Source organism: Macrosteles quadrilineatus, unplaced genomic scaffold (genome assembly GCF_028750875.1).
Source record: "Macrosteles quadrilineatus isolate MER2022 unplaced genomic scaffold, UCM_ALF_1.0 Scaffold_2__2_contigs__length_208266976, whole genome shotgun sequence".
NCBI classification, from domain to species: Eukaryota; Metazoa; Arthropoda; class Insecta; order Hemiptera; family Cicadellidae; genus Macrosteles; species Macrosteles quadrilineatus.
This window is the reverse complement of record NW_026542595.1, coordinates 33,639,455-33,664,667: the sequence shown is the minus strand read 5'-3', so window position 1 is coordinate 33,664,667 and position 25,213 is coordinate 33,639,455. Positions and strand designations below refer to the sequence as shown.

At 38.5% G+C, this 25,213-nt stretch overlaps 2 protein-coding genes across 3 annotated transcripts in view; both read right to left on the bottom strand.

Annotated features, from left to right (window-relative positions):
- LOC128984686 (semaphorin-5B) overlaps positions 1-15,973 on the bottom strand; it is an 83,941-nt gene extending 67,968 nt beyond the window's left edge. For both annotated transcript variants that reach the window (XM_054404026.1, XM_054404027.1), the window contains exon 1: positions 15,781-15,973. The gene's annotated coding sequence lies outside the window, so the exon portion shown is untranslated. The remainder of the gene's footprint in view (positions 1-15,780) is intronic.
- LOC128984059 (microtubule-actin cross-linking factor 1, isoforms 6/7-like) lies at positions 505-4,110 on the bottom strand. The gene is made up of 2 exons (XM_054403342.1): positions 4,085-4,110; positions 505-1,111 (listed from the first exon to the last, which is right to left on the bottom strand). The coding sequence occupies exons 1-2, from the start codon at positions 4,108-4,110 to the stop codon at positions 505-507; spliced, it is 633 nt and encodes a 210-aa protein (XP_054259317.1).
- Positions 15,974-25,213: the final 9,240 nt, after the last annotated feature.

Sequence of the window (25,213 nt, the reverse complement as noted above, 5' to 3'; positions counted from 1 at the left end):
GCATTTTACACAGGAGCCGCCTTCGATGACAGGGCGAGTATATGGACTGAGCCCGCGGCACGATACAACGAGAGGTGATAAATATATTATATAGCCTAGTAGGAGAATTCGCGATGCTTTCGGTCCTCAGATATGCTCAGGGCCATCACACTTTCTCCCGGGGACAAAGGACACATTAATAAAAAGTGGAGCGTCATCCGACGATGGACTGGGTCAATAGAGAAGGAGCGGCGATGGCGATGTCGGCCCGTCTAAATCAATCGGTTCCGAACCGGACCCGTGTCTAATGTAGTTATTGGTGCGGATTAAATATTCAAACATCCGAAATAAGGGTGAAAATGGCCAGTTGGCTTACAAATAATAACGTTGTTTTATATAGCACTTCCACTGTAGCTGAACGTCAAACACAACTACAACGAGGAAAATATGTTTTCAAACCTGCGGTTACAAACCTAAATGTAGGTAATATGAACCAAATTAAAACATCAGGTTGGGAATCACGTACTAGACGCGCGTGGGAGAGCAGAAGAAAATCCTTGTGGTGACTTTCTCTGGCAGAGCGACGACCGCTGGACCATCGGGCCTGTCATCCTCCGAAACTGACAGAGCGACGACTGCTGGACCATCGGGCCTGTCATCTTCCGAAACTGACAGAGCGACGACCGCTGAACCATCGGGCCTGTCATCCTCCGTAACTGACAGAGCGACGACCGCTGGACCATCGGGCCTGTCATCCTCCGAAACTGACAGAGCGACGACCGCTGGACCATCGGGCCTGTCATCCTCCGAAACTGACAGAGCGACGACCGCTGGACCATCGGGCCTGTCATCCTCCGAAACTGACAGAGCGACGACTGCTGGACCATCGGGCCTGTCATCTTCCGAAACTGACAGAGCGACGACCGCTGGACCATCGGGCCTGTCATCCTCCGAAACTGACAGAGCGACGACCGCTGGACCATCGGGCCTGTCATCCTCCGAAACTGCCAGAGCGACGACTGCTGGACCATCGGGCCTGTCATCCTCCGAAACTGACAGAGCGACGACTGCTGGACCATCGGGCCTGTCATCCTCCGAAACTGACAGAGCGACGACCGCTGGACCATCGGGCCTGTCATAAACCGAAACTGACAAACGGACCAGTCAAAAAATCTGCATTTGACGTTACACATTACAAACTTGACGACTTTGGTACTTAGACTTCGAAACCTTCATGTCTACTGAAAGGCCAATCCCAAACTAAGAGGAGAATATGCAACCACGTGTGTCTCGATTTATATTCTGTGCTCGCTGGTCTCGATATACTCATATTCGACAGAGAGATTCCGTTTTAGTGGAGCTTAGTAAATAAAAGAACGTCATTATGTGTGCATTAAGTCAACCGAATTCAAACGTTTAAACTAGTCATAAATTAATAATGCATGTTACGAGATGACGTTGAACAAAAATTGATTGCTCTCTGGGAAGTCGGATTGGAGGTCATAACCGAAGCAGATGATCCGAAAAGTTAGCACTTATCAATTGTTCTGCGAAAGGACAAGGTCGTTTGAAAAATAAAAATGATTGCAAATCAGATCAAAGAAGCCGTCTTTTAACTGATTGCGCCTTGAACCATGTCACATATTGAAGTTTTTTCCATACAATGACTTAAGAATTTAATTTCATTTCTAATATGTACAAGCACTTTTATTAAGATTAAACAATTCAAGTGACAATCTTTTCTCAGTAGAGTACAGAGATTATTCATGGCCTGGTATAGATATACAGTAGATGTTTTCGAAGCAAATGATAACTGGTCAATTTATGAGCGGGGTATTTACAGACGAGGCGAATTTCCAAATTCACCTGATTTATTTCGCCTGAAAACCTTGACAATTTTATATTTACAGGTGTTTTGTGAGTTCCTAAATTTATATGTACTAACTAATTTGTTTTCTAAGCTCTACAAATTGGTTTAAAAAGGAATTGCGAAATTTCATGTTTTGATGGTCAACAATTAGAAACCCCAATTCCCAATTGTTTCCCTCTAAACCCCTCGTACTCATAGTCCGATCATGCTGACCCGCGATGAACTCGTTCGAACAAAGTAGGTTCACCAGTTTGTATCGAATTCTAATCTTGAAGTGAAAACTAGAGTTGTCACATAAACTCGAGTCACAAATATGTATATGAATTTGAACGGATTGTGTGATCAAAGCGAATAGGTCCCGGGTCCAGGTCTAACCATGAGACCTACTGTAGTTTTCTTATTCAATTTACGGGGAATAAAAACATTTATAGCATTTTACGACGTTTGGCTATTTGTTAAATGTCGACAGAGTATCTCGCCTTTTTAAATTCCCGCATATTTGTCAATAACTGCGGGTAGCACAGTAATGTCGTTGGCTGTTCAGTGTTCAGTCAGTTGTCAACATGTTGAGGAGCCCCAGCAGACCCGCCCAGCCTCAGTCGTTGACTTCACCTTCGCCGCACGGCTGTATCTCATCTGCTAATAATATGGATGGACTAGGATGGCATGCGCGAGTTATTTATGCAGCACTGTATGGGAGCGCGTTCCCACCATATTTACGAGCTGTGCATATTTTTGCAAATGCTCGCTTATTCATGACTCAAAGAAGAAGATGCCACGTTTACGTAAGCCAATTTTGCTAAGACTTAAGAGCCCGCGTTCGTTTAGTACTAGAAATGGATATTAATATTGGTCGCTTTGATATAACGCATATTTTAAGACATAAATCAACCTTAACGCGAGACGTATTTACCACTGCGATAATCAGCGTCCCTAAACAGCGAGGTCCGGGGCCAGGGTGTAGAGAGCTCAGAGCCGATCATTAGCAACACTCTGGGCACCGAGCTGGTTTAATTACCGCACTTTCTACTGGTCAGAATAACGCAATTAATGCAGGAATGAACGCTCGGAGCGCTGGCGTCGATCTCGCCGAAACAAACGGATTGATTGGTTGACCAGCCTGGCGGGGTCACGAGTTTGTTTCACCACTGTCGAAATCGACCAATGATATGGTTAAATCATTAGACAATACTACGCAATCCACAGAGCCATTTCTCTGCAAATACGATCGTACCGAAGCACAGATTTAAACTAAAACAGAGAATATTTATTTATTCTAATAAACGTTGGAACCGAAAATGTGTATGAGATAACGTAGTAAATTGATACAATACACGAGAATGACGGGATTGGTATATTAATACATATTTTTAAAAGTACGGCAGAACCTCAATGAAAATATCCTTGAAAGCAAGAGTATCTTGATTAAGGGAGGTTATGCTATAACTTTTTACTATTAGCACAAACTTCAATTGCATTATTTCCCCATTTTCACATGTTTTCGTAGAACAAATTACAAGGAACAGACAATTGTCTTTACCTTGAGTGTACAGTATTTACTTCCCCTACAATCTACACCAGTTGCTCGCCACTTCACAGCAATCAGTTGTACATTAAACATTAAGATATCCCCGCCAGTGTGTGCTCAGTGCAGGTGCTCGGCCACTCGCCACTCACGTACTAAATGATGTGGTTTTGATCCGGCGGCAAATTGGAGGAAGCCGAGCGTGACTCGCGAAACGGAAAATGAACGTTCGCCGAATACTCATCCTCTTCTACACCGTCTACACACTACCTACACTGACAGTTAAACGAGTGCTTCAGCGAATCTGTCTGAGAGAAACGCCTTGGCCCGAGATGGCTGACAAACCTCGGCTCCCGAAAACGCGAGTTAACTAAACCCAACCACAAACCGCAGAATTTGGGCTGTGAAATGTGCGGTTGAATTTACTGTCTCCTTTTACTTTTTTCCTTAACTGAAAATAATACACAATGATTTAAATTTGTAAATTGTTTCAATGCTCATCTTTAAAACGAACGGACAATAGAGTTGGTCCGTTATCCCCATACCTGCAGAGGCTCAAAAAGAGGAAGCTAGTATTTGAATCAACTCATCAGCTTGATATTGAGATGGCAAATTGTAACACTAAACTCATAGGTAATATTTGCGTTAGTAGGTCTAGCGATCGAACAATTGAATACGCTTGGAAGCTTTGCCGGCACAAACACTTGTACCTTGAACGTATCAACATCGTAGTCATGAGAACTGGGAAGGCGAAGAAGGAAGACGACTGGGCGATGGAAGGACGTGTTATCACCAGTACAAACAGCCTTATCAGTGATAGGCCTGACACACCTCGAGTGACTGATGTATCTGTGAAGCAGGTTCATCGACTCTTCTTGTCCAGACAGACGACTCACGACACATGATACTGTACTGGACAAATCTCCGCGTCAATCGCCTTCTACATTGTGTATCCCAATCGTGATTATTTGTTGATAGATAGTTCTAAACATTTACAGGAACTTAGATTGTGTAAAATTGTAAAATGGTCTATGTTAGTTAGTGTGTTGACTGCTAAGCACACCTCACTCCAGGGAGGTCCCGTGCCCCCACCGTATTCTCCTCGCGGGTTTCTGCCCAAGTTGGGGTTTCGTCACCACGTCCACGTATCGAGTGGCGATTTGCGGCCGCCAAAACCACCATCAAATTTGTTGACCGTAAACGAGTGGTGTCGAGTATTACAAAGTTGAGCAACTTATGGTGAACTGAACAATTTCGACACGATATTTGTCTTGTAGCAGTATTTATTATTCGAACCAAGCACGAATACTAGAAAAATACTTTTTAAAAATATTTTTTAGGATTCGTGGAACCAAGGGTTAAGAGAAATTGATTAGATGCTGTATCTCGTGATTTTTTCGTTTTACAGACTTGACAACAAATAAACAATGAAAGCACAAATAAACAAACAAAATGGAAACACCGATCACTAAGCTTTTGGAATAATGATGAGGAACATGCGTACCTTTGTACAAAGGCGGAAAGAAATCTAAATAAAATATGACAAACATTGAGAAATTACTTTGACGATTAGTCAAAGCAAAAATCGGAGAGGAATGTCGTCTAGACACTTTCAGCGATATCAACATTTTGAGAGTCGACGAGGTTTGGCGTTTCTCAAATCAGAACCCTGTAAATTACGACGACAAGATACCGGGACGAGGTTATCTGACCATTAACCCGATAGCACCAGTATAAATAAGCAGTTGTGGACGCCAGTGTAGGCCTTAGGTCTGGTGTTGTAGTCGTAGTGGAGTGTATACTATATACAGACTGCAAGGTTCTCAGAACTGGAATGATAAACAGCTGGGTCCGCTGTGATAAGCCAACACTTCACCTCTAGAGTCTAGAACCGTCTTATCACAGCTTCTCTGCTCCAGATAGAACCACATGAGTGTAGCAACCCAGCAACCACTATCAAACAACTGTACAAACAACGTACGTGCAACTTAATCGTGACCAAGCTAATAGAACCGATTCGGTTTCATAACGGAATTAATTACAAATATAAGAATCGCCTGACCCGAACACCTTCGATGAAATTAAAATGGCGTTTTGAAACATCGTTAATGAAGATTGGAAACAGCGGTGTGTCGCTTGACGGACAAGGGTTGGCAGCATTGAACAGAAGCAAAGCAGGTGAAGGCTTTCCAGACTTCCTTGTAGGGAAACTGCCCTAGGGCTGTTATATAAACCGCTCATACGTGCGATAGCTTTCGTAATTACACGTACTATTCCCACCCATGCCATGACTTCATTTGGAGTAACTCTGCAGTCAGGACTCAGCAGACAGAGGTGGACGACCGCGCTGAGTTGCGTCAGCGTTCAGCCTTCAGCACACGGCACCGGCGAGCGGCGTCAGCATCAGTCAGTGCTTCCGGCAAACAGCGGCCTTTCGCACTGAGAGGAACGACGATTATCATATTGCATTTGTTTATTCCATAGAGTTTTGTGCTGTCTAGTTCATCATGGCTACTACGCACAAACTGCCACGCCAGAAAAGACAAAAGGTATACTGTACATACTTTCACAAAGAAACAAACGCATTCTCGTCGTTTTAGCGAATTTCCCTATAGGGAAGTAGCTATTACCGTAGGTCTCATGGTAAGACCTAAGCCCGGGACCGATTTACTTTTTCATTTTGATGTCCCCAGAGGCCAAAAACACCATTCGTTTAAATTTTTATATATCTATATATAGATATATATATATATATATATATATATATATATATATATATATATATATATATATATATATATATATATGTGTCCATCCGCACGATAACTTCAGTAATTTTTGTCCGATATTGATCTAATTTGGTTTGAAGGTGTAAGGCGGGATAAACTTGAATGAGTTCGCGAACCAGCATGATCGGACTATGGGAACGGGGGTTTATGGGGGGTTTTATGGGGTAAAAATAGGTTTTTCCCATTTTTGACCCTAAAAACACAACATTTCACAATTTCTTTTTAAACCATTTTGTAGAGCTTAAAAAAACAAATAATTTAGTATATTGAAGCGTTATTATGCGCCTAATTGTTACGGAGAAAATTCAAAAAAATTGTAATTTTAAAATTCCCATGTTATTCTTATGGAGGAGCATAAGTCAACTGTTGTAGTTTGCTTGTTTATGAACATATTTTGATAAAATTTGGAAAATACATTAATTTCTTACTAAACCACAGTACCTTTTAACATTTTACATAAAAAAAACTTTTTTACCCTCCCTGTTCCAGCAAACCTAAGTACTCATTAAACTAATTCTGTTTAAATAGGGAATAAATGTGATATTTTTAAGGAGACATTTTAGTTTAAATCCAATCAGGCAAATGGAAATTCGCTAAGTCTGCAGGTTTGCTGCGGCGGGGGTATTGAAAGTGTCCACATCATCACACGATGTAGTTTAAAATGATAAATAGTCTACACTGCGTTTCAAGATAGTATCCATCGTGATAAACTATAAGCCATTTTTGATTCACCTAATGAAGTTCGCCAATGTAATCCTACAGCTGGAGATGCTTTGTTCTAAGCGGTCGCCCAAAAGGCAAGGTCAACGTATGTGCAGAAGGCCAAGCAATGCCATTTGCTGCAGCTACAGTACAGTGGTATAATCTGTGGACGTGACCCTGGACCCCAGCAAGGTCACTCCTACAACTGTTGCAGCTGTTGCCTCTCTCTAGCGGTGTCCGGTGTGTACTATGACTATGGCTATCTGCTATGGCAGCAATGACTTGCCACATAGTGTGTAAAAATATATTCTCCTCTTGAAACACCGAGATAAACATTAATTACGTAAAACACACACGAGCTACATACACTAAAAACCAAACTCGCTTTATGGACCTAATGCTATTTATCACACCCAGTATCTTGTTTAACAGTGTGAAGCTGTACAAACAAGCGACACAACAAACTTCTCACATGCTTTACAGTTTACTACCCGGTCGACTTTCCCTCAGTCGTTTATATGATTTATCTTTATACACATCCTCTCTACCTCACTTATGATCAAGGCAAATAACCGCGAGGCTACTTTCTAACCCATCAAATCGCGCTCCATCTGCATAAAGTATTACCTTGTTGCATGTTTGTCCATTCTCAGTGTCAATTCAAATGTATACATATAAACAAACTTCGAAGCATAAACAAACAATATTATAATATTCAATTTGCAAAAGGAACTGCTTCGTAGCTCACACGTACGGCAGGCATCACGTCGTAGTGGTGTAATATACGTTAATATTACCATTACTAGTGTACAACTAATTTAGAAATATAAATCGACGCGGTCCCTGTACATAAGTCAATATACAAAGCATTTCAAATGCGCCGCGCTGGATGTACGCTGGAGGACTGGACCCTGGACCTGTCAGATCGGATCACATTTACATTTCTCAGGAGAAAGTTCACACGCCACTCACCATTGCTTTACTGATGGCTATATCGTATGGGAATGCGTAATAAAATGTCTTATAGAGCTTTAAGTGCGACGCCGGACCTGGTCAATTGGTCTAATTGGGTTGGACACAACTGGGAAGAAATCACATATCTCAAGGTGTTCATGAAGTGAAAGAAACGGTCCATACTCTTGGAATTTAGGTGAGGCGTACGTTTAAAAATTCCAATCTGAAACCACACTTCATTGATGAAGAATGTTAACAAATATGTATCGGACTGTCTTGTGTAGGTGAATGGCGATGGTGTAGTGATGGTGTGTGGTATAGGTGAATGTAGGTGATGGACACATAATTGACCTTATAATCAGGTAATAAGGTTCCCGGTTCGATCCTGTGAAAGGTCGGTAACTTTTTAATGGTTCAAAATTGGACCCAGCTGTCCAGGTTAACATCGATGAACAGCGCTATCACCTTTTTCGTTCTATAACCGCCTCCACTCCCTGTTGTGTATGTATCTAACCTACACAACATATCCAACTCCGAAAATGTCATTGGGTCGCCGGAATTTTATCCCCCTGGAATTTTACCCCCTGGGCAAAGCTGACGTCACTATGACGTAGAAACCTGAGTGGACAAAAGTTTGTTCGCGGCCGGAATTTTTCCCCCGCGGATTTGGAAGTCTAATGAAAATAGCTAGAGCGTGATTAATTTGATTAGCGATGAAAACCGGAATTTTACCCCCTGTCCATATAACTAGCGTTTAGACAACTAAAGATGTACGGGCCGGATTTTTACCCCCGGAATTTTACCCCCGGAATTTTAACCCCGGCTTTTTACCCTCGGAATTTTACCCCCTGGCTGATTTTAGAAATTGAATGATTGATTTTCTTATTTCTGTTTTTAATTAATTGTAAACATTTCATTATTTAGTAGCCTATCTTTATTTATTTATTTTGTAAAGAAATGTTCGAAACAATTATCATTCAGTTGATTGTTTATACACCATATTAACCAACTGTTGGCTTCAAAGATCGAATCCTAATACTAGAATCTCAAAATTAAAATTAAAAACTTGTTCGATTAGTTAATGCTACAAATAAATTAATATACAGTAGGCTACTTAATAATGAAATGTTTACTGTTAAATTAAAACAGAATGAAGATAATTAATTCTCACTAATTTATATATCTGGCCAGGGGGTAAAAATCCGGGGGTAAAAATCCGGGGGTAAAAATTCGGGGGTAAAATCCGGGGGTAAAATTCTGGGGGTAAAATTCCGAATTAAAATTCCGGGGGTTAAAATCCGGGCCGTACACTCTAGGTTTTTATAATTTTATGTGTTCTGACAACCGTGAAAATATATATTTAAATTCCTCGTTTAATCCATCGAGCTGATGTCGCGAAACTCAAAAGTTCGCGGCCGGAATTTTACCCCCTGGTTTGCGACGTCACGTTTGCCCAGGGGGTAAAATTCCAGGGGGATAAAAATCCGCTACCCCATGTCATTCACTAACTTGAAAAGGTAGCCTTCTTTCTTTTGATGTGTGCAGTAATAGTCTACTCGGAGTTAGGTATAGTTAGAGAAAATTCTGTGATATAAACTTGAAAAATAATAAAAATCAGCCTTTAAATAATGAAAAATCGTAGTTCTTCGAGAAAAAAGCATCTGTACATGGAACATAACATATGCGTACCTATAGCATTATATATTCAATGCCTATGTCAGTGGCTGGGCTCTTGAAAGGGCAGTATATCTGAGCAGAGTGTAGTGTTGAATGTTGGCAGAACTGCAGATGTGAGATGTGAGGGCAGTAGCAGCTGTACAATCACCCCCAGCGCTTCTGCAGCTCCCCGGAAACGCGCCAAACAAACTAGGCGACCTTCAAGGCCGTTTAGGGCTATGGTTGGTATGATATTTACCAGTAGGCCCTACTATTGTGACTACTGCGACTCCGTACAAAAAATGTGAAAGGCTAAACGTGTTCTATCATTTAAATATCAGCGAAAGAGTAGGCCTACCTGTTAACGGATAATTTTCAACCCGAAATACATTGTTCTTAAATTTTAAACCTCAAAGCTCTTACATTTTATGTAATTTTATGATTTCACCTACATGTGTAATAAACTTCACCACATTTCAGTTTATCAAAACGGAGAAAAATCGTCGCGTCGCAACTTACTTCTCTCTGATATAGCATATTTCTTCAGATCTTCAAAAGCAAATATTTTGCTCTAGTTGAGGGTAAGGCCTATCAGGGGTCAGGAAGTGATCTGGACAGAAGTGTCAATATTTGCAGGAAGGCACTCAGCGACACAAACACACATCCGACTTCTTGGCGTCTCCAGCCATACACTGCCTTGGCCCCCGCGTTGTCTATGTGAACAATGCCAACATTGCTAATGTTTGTGTTTACAGCAATTAATGGACCAGGTGGCTTAACAAAAGGACCATAATGACGTGAAGCGAACGATTTAAAACAATCAGGCGGTTGCAAAAGTAATTTGAATGGATTGTACAATTTGCCTTTTGTGATAATTTTAATTACCGGAGTTCCAAAAATATTCATGTAAGTTTAGATTCTCTGTAATCATTGACTGTACCCTGTACCCTAAGGTTTAAGCTAGGGCTATATACCTTGCGTCAGAGTGTAACTTTACGAGGTTATTCATATTTTGTTTTAAAAACCTGTAACGGCTGATTAATTACATCAGTACAAATAATTAGACTAAAAAGTTTTAAATTATACCGAGTAACTGCTAGGTCTGGGTATGGTAGTTAATTAAAAGTCAGACCTATTTGATTTCACTTTATCAGAATGATGGGGTCCCATAAGAACACGCCATGTACAGTAACACAGAAGTTGAGCAGAGGTTGCTGTGTCAAGACCTATACCTGTGTCCAGAGTTGGGGCAGGCCCTCGCCCTCGCAGCCCACAATCTCTCATACGGTGACAGGTTTAGGGAGGCTCGGGGCAGCGATAGCCAGGACCAGCCTTTGTGTCCACTGACACCGAGTAAAATATGGCTACTGAAACCACTCGGCCTAAAACACTTCGGCGTTAAACCCCTTTGTACGCTAGGAACAAGTGAGGTAGTGTAGGACTATGAACTAGGCTCGAAAATCTTTATGACACTTTACTATGTAGCCTAACCTAAAAAAGTAGTTTTCACTGCTGAATGATGTATGCAAATAGAGGTTTGGATCTGGGTCCCACAACTCGTTTGTCCATCATCAAATGTTTAATTTGCAGGCGTTAAATCGGTTTATTACTTGTCGTAGGACCGAATCACTGCAAAATCGAAAGAAAATGCGGACAAGGACCCTACTTACTTATAGTCAATATTATTTCGTCACGCACAGCCGAAATTATTGATGTATGAAAAACTATATAATCACCAGAAAATTGTTGCTGAAGTTTGGGACAGCCTAAGTGCATCGGCAGTTTGCTATTTTATTCGCAATTGGGTGTAGACATAGCGATGAAGAGTTTGAAAAAATACATTTATAAATATTCTTTGCTATAAGAATGGAATAATGCATCGTGAGATGGAAACTCCAAATGCCTACCCTTGCAATATCCTCGCGACCTATTTACTTGACAGTCTTGAATAAAATAAGTACAAGAAATCAGGAAAAACAAAAGGCCGTAAATCGTGGAAAGTGTGCGAGTGGCGAATGGCGAATGGCGGCGACGAGTCCTAATGAAATGTCGCGAAAGTGGCTCCAGTAATCAATCTGTAGCCAGGTAAGGGAAGAGAGCAGCGACCATTAGCAATGGAGAGCAGAGGACTTTCTACCACCAGACAATGGCAGAGGGGTCGACCACCCCTGCTGGGGATTAGCGAAGTACTGTGGCGACACAGGTGGACGGCTGGGAATATCCAGGGATTACGTGGTTCTCAGGGGTAAATGAGAATGGATTCCAGATGTGGACAGAAATTTAAGTCAGCAGCTAAACATTTTGGACTTGGAAACACCAAGAATGAGAGCTGATTTTGTATAATTATATCAGCGGCTGGCAAAAGAATTTCCATTTCAATAATGTTCAATATAAGCCTGATTATTATAGGATTATTATTATTTTAGTACGATAAATTTCAACAATGTTTGAACATTTCAGTGTTGGAAAATTGAGTGGTATGCTAGAATATTTGAACTAAAGCTACTTAAAAAACGAACGGATACCAATTCATCAATCTACTTTTTACGACATCACATACGGAAGTAAAACATGTTCACAAACAGACATCTTATACGACTTGCAAGGACTTCGAAGATGCATTTCGTCCAGTCTTCCACTAAAATATTCAGTGCTCGCTACGCCCAGATATCTAGGTATTGTTATATAATGTGCTCAGGCGAGCGTGGCAGACGACGATCGTGATGGCATTGGACGATGAACTCTACGGTGGTTTGGTACCCAGACATTGTTGTAACGAGTGCTTTGGGCGGGTCGCTAGTTTTACGCCCACTGATTTCAGTGACATCCTGACATACATTGTAATCCGTTTCAAACCATCCCGTGTACAATGGTACAAGTACAGGGAACCTAGCGAATCAAGAATTTGACTGTAGTGGTGATTAAAAACATGCACAAAAATTGCCAATTAAGATGAAAAAGAGGGTTTGCACGGAGACAAAACTGATTCGCCTTATCCTATGTTAACGGATTCTGGACTGGAAGTGGTAATCAAGAGCAAGCTGTATCTGGGTATTGCATTGTAGCGTTAGTTATATCCTGTAACTTATCACTGATGCAGGGTGAATCATGTTCATGAGCTGTTAGCTGGATAGGCTAATTAGTTACATCAATGGGTATCAAGTTGTGTGGCTAATCGAGACTGTCGCAGTTATCACGAATTATACGCTCAACAGGTTGTTTTGCATTTCCGATAACTCTACAGGGGAGATATCATCGGCTCGACACCAAACGCTAATTTTTTTGGCTAAATAAATATAACGTTCTTAAAAGATTCATATAATTAGTGATGAAATACATAGCCTATATCCTCGAAAAATTATACCAAACTCTAAACTAAACCTAAACACCAACCAATTTCCTATTTAAAAACACGTTTCAGCGTAAAATGTCTCAAATCTAAATAAACGGAGGAATTCGTCCAAACGAGTTATCAAACGCGTATTTTTTTAGGAAAATGCTTTTACTTACACAGGTAGTCAGCCTGTAGAGTGAAACTCCTTAATTTTTCAGGCTACTCAATAAAAAAAAACCCTCTACACTGTTGGACACAGACCTGGAATTGGTGTTTGTCACATTACTTCAAGATCAAACGCGTTTAGACCTAGTCAAATTATAAATAAGTCGTTCGGCCGAAAGCAAGGCATGATTAAAGCGAAATTGAGATTCGCCATTTGATCGGTAGCGGAGACAAGATCAGGAGCTGACTGTAGGTTTGCGTGTATGTGTGTGTGTAGTGGTGGTAGGGACCGCGTCTCGTTGTCCCTCCGTCTCGTTGTCCCTCCGTCTACTTGTACCTCGAGAACTAGGGACAACTAGTCGTAGGTACAACTAGACGTAGGTACAAGTAGACGGTGGCTCACCCGACTAGTTGTACCTGCAGATTTTTAGGAGGTACAACTAGACGTAGGTACAAGTAGACGTAGGTACAACTAGACGTGTATCCCACCGACAAGTAGTATCACCTAGCTTGTACGGATGCGACCAGTTGTCCCTCCGTCTAGTAGTCCCTACGTCTAGTTGTACCTACGCTTATTTTGCGTCCTTATAGTCTAGTTGTATCTATCCTTCAATTCGTTACCCTGTTTAATTGATTACTGCACGAGTACTTTTTAATAATACCCTTAATTAAATCAGGAACTGCAGTGTTCCGAGTCGATTGAGTATGATTGGCAAATATTTTTCACCGCAATACGATGTTTTAGTAGTTTTACAGACGTTAATTGGAGGCTGAAAGCTACGCATTGCTGTCCAGGGTCGAAATGGCAGCTATAGATGTGATTAAAATTTTCCAGCCCTGGTACAGAAAATCGCTTATTTAATTAAAACATTTATATATATCATTAAATATACAAGCAGTATATCCCTAATTTAGTAGTTAAGTGTGAAATAAACTAATTTGTCAAAGTATATGCATCAACTACCAAACTACGCCAGTTTACGTAATATCCATAAGAATAACATATACATATTTAATTTGAACTTGTAATATTCTCCGTGACTAATACCGTACAAAAACACTTTATTATACTCAATTATTTGTTTTTGTAAACTCTGAATTTATTTATTTAAGATAATTGTTTAAAGTTTTTGTTTAAGCTAGTTAATGTTAGTTTTCTATAGAAAGGTACAGTTTAAGTGGAAAAAACAATGATAGCAGATCTTGACAAGAAATAAGGAAAACCAAAGTGTAATATGGATAAGGACTGACCAAGGGACACAAGTACGTTGTTGTCAAGAACATGGGTTTCTCAATGAGCTGCAGACAAGCCAAATTTTCCTGGCTTTTGTAGCAAGTTGTTTATAATAAATTGTTGTAAGATTGTATGATTTTTAAAGAAATAAAATAAATCCCTTAAACTGGTGACAAGTTGAAGGGGAGATACAACTAGCCGCAGGTACAACTAGACGTAGGTACAAGTAGGCGTAGGTACAACTAGTCGTAGGTACAACTAGTCGTAGGTACAAGTAGTCGTAGGTACAATTAGTCGTAGGTACAAGTAGACGCAGACGTATGAGGTACAAGTAGACGGCGACGTTCCCGACTAGTTATACCTGTAGATTTTTAAGAGGTACAACTAGACGTAGAGACAACTAGTCGTAGGTACAACTAGACGTCCGCACCATCGTCAAGTTGTCTCTACAGCTTTGGACGGGGTACAACTAGACGCCTGTCACCAAAATGCAGCAGGTACAACTAGACGCCGGTACAAGTAGACATCGCCCCGTATGGTAGTGGTAGTCGGTGACGGTATCGTGAGGCATAAATATGAGCACTGCCTTCGGATACATGAGGCATTGGGCATTGACCCCAGTCAAACTCTCCTCACTACACCCTACACGACGAAAACAACAATGCTACTAATGTACAACATACAACAAGAAAGTATTAAAGTAAAGTAAACTCTCACAGTAAATACATCGGGGTCCTCAGTCAAACTCATTAACAACCTACACGACGAAAACAAAACAACAATGCTACTTATAAATGTACAACATACAACCATCCATACAACATACAGTAAATTCATCAGGCAATGACCTCAGCCAAACTCATCACAATATATTCTATTTGTATTAGGTAACAATGCTACTATTACCACAGACAATGGAATAAACATTAAAGTATTATATTGTCTGTGTTATTACAATTACACTATTAAACACACAATTAATTATTTTCTGTAGCCTATCTAGTTGTTGAACACAACCGAACACAATTTATCGGGGACCCATCACCCACTGAATCCAACTGTAATTTTACTTTATACGATGCCGTAAATGTTTTTACGTTATGAATAGGCTGTGCATTTATCTAATCAAGTACATAATTGATTAAAATACTACTTCTGTGGCAATGGCCATGTCGGACTCATTTATTTCATTATACTGTATTGAAATCAATTTCTGATCGTGAAACCCGTCGTGACAGCTGACAGCGGTGAATAGGAACATGAGTTTTTCTGTATTTTACAACTTAAATCATATTACAGTAGCCTAAGTATAACTTGTTTAGGCCGAGTTGACAGTATTAACTTCAAAATAACCTGATTGAATTACAAATGCATACATATTACACTCACTGAACACAAACGTAAATATAACGAGAGAGATAAAATGCCGGGTCACGAACACACACCTGGCACGCAAATCTTCAATTGTAAGCATACAAGTTAATTAGTTTTTCCCATGCTGCCTTTAAATAGCAAATTAAACTGAAAACCTTATTTTGTAAACCATTATTACAGAAAAAAATGGAATCTTACCTTGTTTAGAGGAAATCCAAGAATAATAAAATCCACAAAACAAACGATAATAAAGAGCGGTTGTTAACAAACGTTCGGAAAAACACGAGAGTAAAAATCTACTGAAGAAGTAAAAGAAAACAAAATAGTAAACAACGCGAACACGAACTGTTAAAGAGCAACACTGACCAACCTTGAGAGCACAATACTCCGTAAACACTCTAAACACTAGACTGAGGAGTGGAGAGTGGAGTGAGACCGGTCGCGCGTCTCCCCCTCCCCCTCACAGCGGGACCAAAACATCACCCCACCACACACTACTACCCGACCTGCTAACATAGGCGAGGCCTTGGATGGAATGTACATCAGCATTCGCCACATTTCCCTACCATTGCCACCACAACACACATCGTGGTAGCAACAATACGACGGTGACTGGCCAGTAATAAGTTACGATAGTTGGTATTGTGTGTACAATGAGATACATTGATTTGGGATTCATAGAAAATAACACTTATAAAGGCACTTTTTAAACAGCAATCATTTTATAGCAATTCTAGCCTGACTGTTTTAAGCTAGGCCTATCCAGCCCGTTTTGATTTTAGACTAAATCAATAGCTTTTCGTTTCGACACGACGGTTCATAACGGGATTCAACAATAAAATCATTGACTTTATATTTACACTTTATATAAGTCAATAATAAAATGTTATTCTATCTACAACCCAATAGTCAACAATACAACCTAACATCTTCAACACATAGGCTATAAGCTTCAAAATATGGGTTAATTAACCAAATGTAGTAAAAGTAAAATTTGGTATATTTTACAATGCAACTGGCAAATCAAATTTGTTATACTGTATGCCGGCCACTTAAATTGTAGTAAAAGAGTCGCACGTTTGTTTTTATTACAAGATGTTTACAATTTGGAAGTAAGTGAGTAATGAGAAGATATACAGTAGTTACTTATTCATTGTTCAACACATTCATTCGAGAACACTGTTAAGCATTTATTGGTTGCCATTATCAGTAAAGGAATGTTACAATAGATGAACTTGGTCAAGGTCAAGTTAGAGGGATTGTGGACAAATGATAAGAAGTATCTCGGTACACATTTCACATCCGCTTTGTAGATCTGAAACCATTCATATTCGGAAACTATTTTTAATATTTTTTATATCAGTTGGACTAATATTTTCTTAAGGTTTTGGTATTTAAAATGTTCATACATAACACATATAATTTTCCAAAATAAGTGGCATTTAAATAAATAAATGCATACAATACAAATATTCCACTCTGGTGAACGCTGGAATAAAATCGTCTATTTATTAATCGGTTTATCCACTATGAAGATTACAGGAAAAACAGGGAGTACAGGGATTCTCTTTATGTAGTTGAGGTGAAAATGTATGAACAAGGGTAGGAGGGTAGAAAAACGAAAATGAAAGGCATTGTGATAATATTTCAGTACCGGTACTGTATTTAGAACAAAATATTTTTACTTGGCCAATACCAAAAGAAATATTTAATTTGGCATTTTCTGTAGAAACATTTATAACCGTATACTAAGCTAAAACGTTTTCTTCCTATTGTAAATTATTTCAATTTCATTTGTCTAATCAGCTTCTTAAAAGTAAAATCATCTCTGAATTAAAAGCTCTTCAGATGGGTCCAGTGATTGACACATTTTACAATAACGTATACCCTAGATGTACAGGTCTGGTCTGACCTATGTTGACGTGGGTGTGTGTTGTCCGGTGTTGTCACTGTCGCCAACCCTCCACCCTCCATCGCCTCACTATAGGGGGTGGCTCCAAGGCTTTTTTGTGGCAGGGATAAAGGCTTTCCTGGTTACAGACGTTCCCGAAAACATATGCCTGTGATTCTTCATGACTGAAAGTAGAAATATACTATACCCAGTTCCAAGTAGGCCTATAATATAGGATGAACGAAGTAGTTCAAAGCATTGACTACATAATACTTAATCTTTATACAGAGATTACAAGTTACAGTTTCAAGCTGAAAAGTAGATATGTCTTTAGACGGTAAATACTAAATCTGTGATGGATACTGGATAAGTGATATACAGGTCCATAAATTATACTTGGTACTACTGTACATACTTAAGAAGCTGCTATACCCGTGCTTCGCAACGTGAAGAGAACGCGGAAGAGAATAGTCGTTCTTTAGATCTGCTCTATAAAACACATCTATTATTTACTTAGTGAAGTAAACCCCTTTTTACATATATATAATGGGTTTAAATTTCATAGAAAACTATTACTATACAGTGTATAAGTCGCACTTATGTGTGTATAAAAATTCCACACTCAATTTGAAAATTCTTAAAAGTACAGACATACTTTTTAAAACCTTATTACATTTGCACTAGATCTAAAAATCGAACCACATATTTTAGTGTGGCAATAATATACATAACTTGATATTGATGCTTCATGAACAAGATGTTTACCACAACTCTTCGACTTAAGTCAAGCCTTTTTATCCGTAGTTATTTTTAAACTACAGTACAAATAAATGTGTGAACAATATTCTGCAAAACTTTTACTACCCTTCTTTAACTACACAGCTCGGTATAGTTTATTTCGATTGTAAAAGCAATATATAGGAAATTCACGTTTTTACAGTCGCGACTTACCCTCAGCCGGTGCCGTATCACGTGTTTCGTTACCGCCTGGTCGACCAGTGTTAAATGTTCAGTTTCGTGTTTTTGTGTTTTTATGTCGTGTCTATGTTATTTATTTACCACTATAAACTTTTGACGAACTCCATCATGAGGAATATCTAATGACTGCTTGACATTCTCACGACCTGATGATGTGCTCCTGCAGCACGAAACAGCTGTAGTCACTACGAACTACATAGGATCGTTTTGGACAGAACAAGGTAATTTAAACCACTATACGTTAACTTATTTTGGCTTCAGATCAAGACAAATGCAAGAGAGCTGTGAGGTGCTGGAACGTCTAACCACGACCGCGACCAAACGACTAGGGTCGTCAGTTCTCGGACAATACAACCGTAACCACAGCCATCAGGATATTCTCTTCTCAGAATATTTATATAATTATGACCCATTTCAGCGCACAGTTTATGCGAACGCTGTAAGTGCAGTTGCGCCGCCGTAGCGAATGGTAGGCAGTTTACACATGTCGCCCTGTCCGCTAATGCTTTCTGGCCGGAGCTACCCCCTCCATTTCGGGCGCTACGTCACACATGTCGCCGAACTGAGCCCGCCTCCGCGCCTCGCCGCCGTAAGACACAACGTTGTGCGACGCCAATACCCACTGCTCTGTGTTGTTGTATAATGAAGTTTAGTGTATTTATACATCATGCCATCGTCGTGTTGTGTCTAGGGGTCTCAATCCCGGGATCCCAGCCGATTTTTTATACCTAGAAATCCCGGGATTGGTGACTTTTAATCCCGGTATAAACGGGATCGCAAAACCTATGTTTATATTTATTTTTTGTGAATTTGGGGACTTTTACTTACGGAAAATAAATACAAATACGTCCAATAACACTTGAAACACATATACTCTTTATTTTTAGGACGATACAGTAAATATATTATATGAAATGGTATAAGCAATGATCTATTTTGATTGGAAAATTAAATTATCATTAAACACAATAGGCGAACTAATGTAAATATATGTTTCAGTTTTTAGACGATTTGGATTTACTTTCTGTAAATGTTATTACATTAGTTATAACTTAATTACAGTAGGCCTATAAATTATTTTGAGTTTTACTTTTGACATTAAACGTAAACATCGCAATTCGTGTAGCAAAAATATAACATTGTAATCGGAAATTGAAGTAATATTTTCATTGAAGCCATAAAATATAACTATAAACACACCATTATAATTTCATTATAAAGATTGCTTATATTTAGGGTCTATATAAATTTATCTTCGTATTTGGTTATTAGTGTGGTGATTAAATTTCTAACAATCCTAAATTACGTTTTTCATACACACGCTACTATATAAGCAGATGGTTTATTATTTTACAGTATCTTTATTGTTTTATTGCTGTCAGTCAAAATAACATTTTTACGCTGTCGCTCGTGATTCTTCCCATTTAATCTTTTCATCTTAGATATCTTTAATCTATATATTAGCATGACGTATAGGCTACGTGCGATTGCGATTTTTAAATGTATTTATTATATTCTAGAGTGACATATCAAAATTTATACTCTATAAATAAGAAAGACGGGTGATGAAAGTTCCGGCGAAATTCCGCAGTGTAACACTGGTAAGGCCAGTTTAAAACATTAAAGTACTCAACGAGGGGACTTCTCACTCATTTAAAATGGCTAAAAGTTTAAAAATCATAATATTGTATAATCCCGGGATCCCAGGATCGGCTGAGACGAATCCCGAAATCCCGGGATTGGATTGAAGGCCCAGGATTGAGACCCCTAGTTGTGTCCCAGGATGCAAAAGCAATTATACTACGAAGGACCCCTCAGTGCCAGTGTTCAGATTCCCGCCCGAGGCTGCTAATCGTGAAAAATGGTTAAAATCAATTCATAGGTCTGATTTTCTCTTTTTCATAGGTCTAATTTATTCCAAGTATTTCAATGACAAATTAAACAGGGATAAGGCAAAAAAATAAAATGATAGTAAAAACTAAAAACAGCATTAAGAAAATGAAAACAGATAAAGTAAACCCCGAGCACAACTGAATTAAAAAGTACTGTAATAGCATTTCTACAGATAAATATTATATATGTATATTGACTTTAATATTTCTTTATTGATGTATTAACAACGGTAACATATACTGTATTGCTGTTAAGATTGAAATTTATGTTATTGACTAAATATAATGAGAAATAAAACGTTGAGTTATAATTATTTAGTGTTTCATAAAACAAAAATGTATTTGTTTAAATTAGTTCTACATAATTTATTTATCATAGGCCTACAAGATAACAAACTAATTTATAGCACAAAATGTTATAGAGGCAATTATGACTGTGATATAGTATTTTTTTAACCATCAAATATGAAAAACAAACAGTTATTACTAATATCACCCGTACAACGTCCTCAAGTGTTGTTTTATTATCAGATTTAAAAATATATGTTAATCATTGGAGATCCAAGAGTTACACCGATGCAATTGTCAGTTTATGCAGATTACAATGGTATATAATATATATATTTTACTAATTTATTTTGACGATCAGGGGCAGTTTTATCGAAGCGCGACACCAAACCCCGCTTTATCCCCGTGTATTGCTGGCGCTGAGTTTCGGCGACTTGTGTGACGTCACCGCGGCTTGACTCCGGCCTGTAGTGTAGTAGGGTCTTGGCTTTATGCTTTATGCTCTCCTCCCACCTCAACGCTAGTTAGCGTCTTTAAGCCTTTACACTGTACTTACTTATTTTTATTACGCCTGGTAACTCGTTATTTGCACCCTATATTACACCACACGGCGTCTGAATGTTTAGAGGTCTGCGGCTACGAGTAAAAATGTGCCGTCATACGACACTTGACGCTAAACGAGTTCCATATATATTTTAAGCACTATAAGTATACGTTATTGAATTGATGCGACTTAACAATATAGGTCTACTTATTATCAAATAAAAAAAATATTTTTGGACTCTGAAATATAAATCCTCTCTATGGACTATAGTACAGGCGCTAGGTGCAGTTGAGTTTGCATGAAAAGAGTCAGAGATTTTGACTTTTGATTTTTGTAATGGGGACCTAGGTGAGTGTAAAAACCCATGTCGTCGCCTCCAGGGGTGGTCGACAACATAGGGGTGGGGGCGCAAAGTTGCGAAAAACGTTAATCAGAAAACAGCTTTTAACTCCCTTGTTATTGAACTTAAGTAAAAGATTAATTTAAATTGCACCTTTTAGAGGTGCTAGGGAGTTGACATTTGGCAAACATCTTGGTCTTGGGCCTAAACCCTCGAGAAAATTCTGAAAAATTACATTTTCAAATTTTAACCCCCCAAAATCTCGAATTTCTCCTCTATGTTATTCTTACGGGGAATAGTATTGAAAGTGGTCGACTTCGTGTGCTCATGAACCGTTTAGAAACGTGCTAGAGACTTAAATTTTGTAGTATTGTCGTATCAGATCTTACATTAACGGTGAAATTTGAAAGTCCCACTTTCAAATTCTAACCCCCTGAAAAATAAACCTTAAAACGAATAAAACGCGTTTTTTAGCTATAAAAAATTTGAAAGAATTTTAAAATGATCAAGAATTACATTTTCTACAAAACACTTTTCGACGTTCTTCGAAAATCGCACTCCTTCACCTTTAAAAAATGCCCTACTTTCAAAATTTGGTAAATTTCTTTCAAATTTATTATGATTTTCGCTATTTTTTTCTACCTAAGAATTTCTTTTTGCAAATATTATTAATTATTTATATTTAACTTAGTTTACTTTAAATTTTACTCATTTAATGTTTTTTTGTAACTTTACTCCTTGACCCCTAAAACTTAGGTTTAATGTCAAAATTTGAAATGTTTTTACCACTTTTACGAGCCCCATGTTATTCTTACGAAGAATAACTATAAAATTTTAAGACTTTGGTATGCTCATTTTATTCGTTTAGAAACGTGCTAAAGACTTGAAATTTGGTAGTATTGTAGTTTGGGATCCTGAATTAACGTTGAAATTCACTAAAGTTCAATTTTAAAATTTTTACCCGACCAAAAATCCAAAATGGTAGACGTTTAAAAACGAAAAAACACGTTTTTTAAAACGGCTATAACTCAAAAAGGGTAAGAGATACACCCTGCTAGACGATTTCCGAAAATCACACCCCTTCACCCCTAAAAAAACGACTTCTTTACAAAAATTGGTAAATTTTGTTCAATTTTTTAATGGTTTTCACTACTTTTTCCTAACTAATAATTTAATTTTTTTAATTATTAATGCTTTGTACTCTCCTTAGTTAACTTTAAATTTTAATCATTACATATTTTTTTGTAGCTCCTTCGCCCCTAAGATGTTAGTTTAATGTCAAAATTTGAAAGATTCTAACACTGTTACGAGGCTATAACAGTTTCCCATGTTATTCTTATGGGGAATTCTTATGGAGAAAGTAACTTACTTCAGTGTTAGTTTCTCAACCATTTAGAAACGTGATAGAGACTTGAAACTTTAACCCCTGGAGGGTACGACATAGGTTTTAAACTCACCTAGGCCCCTATTACTAAAATCAAAAGTCAATTTTAATGAATCTTTTACTTACGTTCAATAACAAGGGAGTTAAAAGTGGTTTTCCGAGTAAAGTTTTTCGCAACTTTGCGCCCTATGTTGTCGACCACCCCTGGAGGCGACGACATGGGTTTTTACACTCACCTAGGTCCCCATTACCAAAATCAAAAGTCAAAATCTCTTACTCTTTTCATGCATACTCAACTGCACCTAGCACCTCGCCTACTAGGGTGTAGCCAATTTTTTAATCTAATTTAAACTCACTTGAATGAGCCACACATACAGTATGCCACTGCCTAAATTCTATTAAAAAATTTAATTTTTTTATGGTGAAAACTCCATGTATACTTTGATAATTTATGTGACGTAAAAGATGCTACTATTTACATTACAGGGAGTATTTCTTTTAACTAGGCTTGCTTAAAAAGTTGGAGGATTTGACGTAAATCAACAGTCATCAGCTGCTAGCTGTCGGTATCGGTGGCTCAAGCAATTACTATTCCCCTTTGATGTTGGACATTGCAAATTTTTTGATTATGTTTACTGTTCGTTTTAATGATTATTCTCTCATTTGCTAGACCTCTTACTTATAAGTTTAATTTATTTGTGAATTTTGTTAAATAACGCAAACTCATTTAATGTAAACAATCTCATTCTCTAACTGGTTAAACTACTATATAAACTTACTATATTTAGTTTGTATTAGATTTAATTTCATTCGTAAGTTCCCAGGTGCAGATGACAGCGAGGTACAACTCAGTGCTCTGTGCAAGTTTCTAGGCCCGGAGCTGGACAGCTCTCGCCGCCAATTTCTTATTCTGCAAGAAAAATTGCCAAAGCATGCAAACACAATCACGATCAGTAAATAAAGAGACGTTATTATTGTACTCACGTATCATCTCGTCTATCTGTGCCTCTGGAGCTTTGCTGATGTTATACAGCTGACCTGCTTACGTTCTGGATGGTTTAGATACAATAAGTAGACAGTATAAACAAATGTACTCGTTATTAACTTAACGAGAATTCTTTGTAGAAAAAGAAAACAACTATGGTTTGTAATTTGGAATTACTAATTTATTGCCTCATACCGTACACTATTATATGTACGGAACGGTTGGATGAGACCCGTACATAAGGTAGCTATGTTGTTTTTTTATTATATAATACATTAGAAGTTAAAACTAGATTTAGAATTGCAAAAGTATAAAACCTGAACCCTCTTCTGGTCAGAATTCATCGTTCTACTTCTGGATATTGTTTTATATTAATAATTGTTGTTGTTGTCTTAATTCATTTAATCTCTCAGGTCCATGAGAACTTCCAATGCTGTTGAAGATGGTCTAGATGTTTGTAAGAGTATCATGCTCCTTATGTTCTCAGGATACATTCACGTGGTCCCTCAGGAAGTGCTGACGTATCTCTTAGTCCGGTCCATAGCTGGTTGCAATACATCGTCATTGTGTCGTGATCCTCGTGACACCCTCGTCCTCGAGTTCTCTTCAACGTGATCATCATTCTGCAAACGGTCAAGAGTATCTCACAGAGTCTGGTCCTTCAGCACTTGCAGCACCGACTAAAATAAGGTCGAGTTATTAGTCATATACATACACATTTCAGGTATTCAGCAGTTGATTGAGATTGAATTCATACAGAAGGACGGACATATTTATGCGGTTTTCAGGAGAGACTAGGTGTTCGTTAGTTTCATCCTCCTCGTACGTACCTGTCTTCATGTATACTTGCAAGCATCCATTCAGAAAGTGGCAAAGAGTAGCATTTCTTACAAACTGGTTTAGTTCGTGGGAAATTGTAGACCATGAAGTGTTAGAATTCGACATTGTATCATGGACAATATTTGTGACATCCATGATGTCATCATGATGACATCAGACTTTGGTTTCTGAGGTACCTTGCGTGCAAGTGGACCCTCAAGATGTACGCAATAGTATTTCTCATCTGGTCCAGTGAGGAGTTTGGACATGGTTGTTTGCGGTAAAATGAAATATGGAAAAATGGTAAACCTTTTTATTAATGTACTGAAAAAACATGTTTCTAACAATAGCGTGAATCTTGGAACAAATTTACTTTAATTTCGGGGAGTAAGCTGGTCTAGTGGTAGAGTGCGTGACTTTGGTTTCTGAGGTACCCTGGTTCAAATCACGTCAAATCACCAATATATTTGATCCAACTGATAATGCCTCAATCCCTAGGTCTAGCCTGAA

Bases quoted from the DNA above. Each gene is read 5' to 3' on its own strand.
- LOC128984059 (XM_054403342.1), bottom strand. From the start codon at position 4,110: ATGACTACGATGTTGATACGTTCAAG. The intron at 1,112-4,084 runs GTACAAGTGTTT...GGTTTATGACAG, and splicing joins ACGATGTTGATACGTTCAAG to GCCCGATGGTCCAGCGGTCG.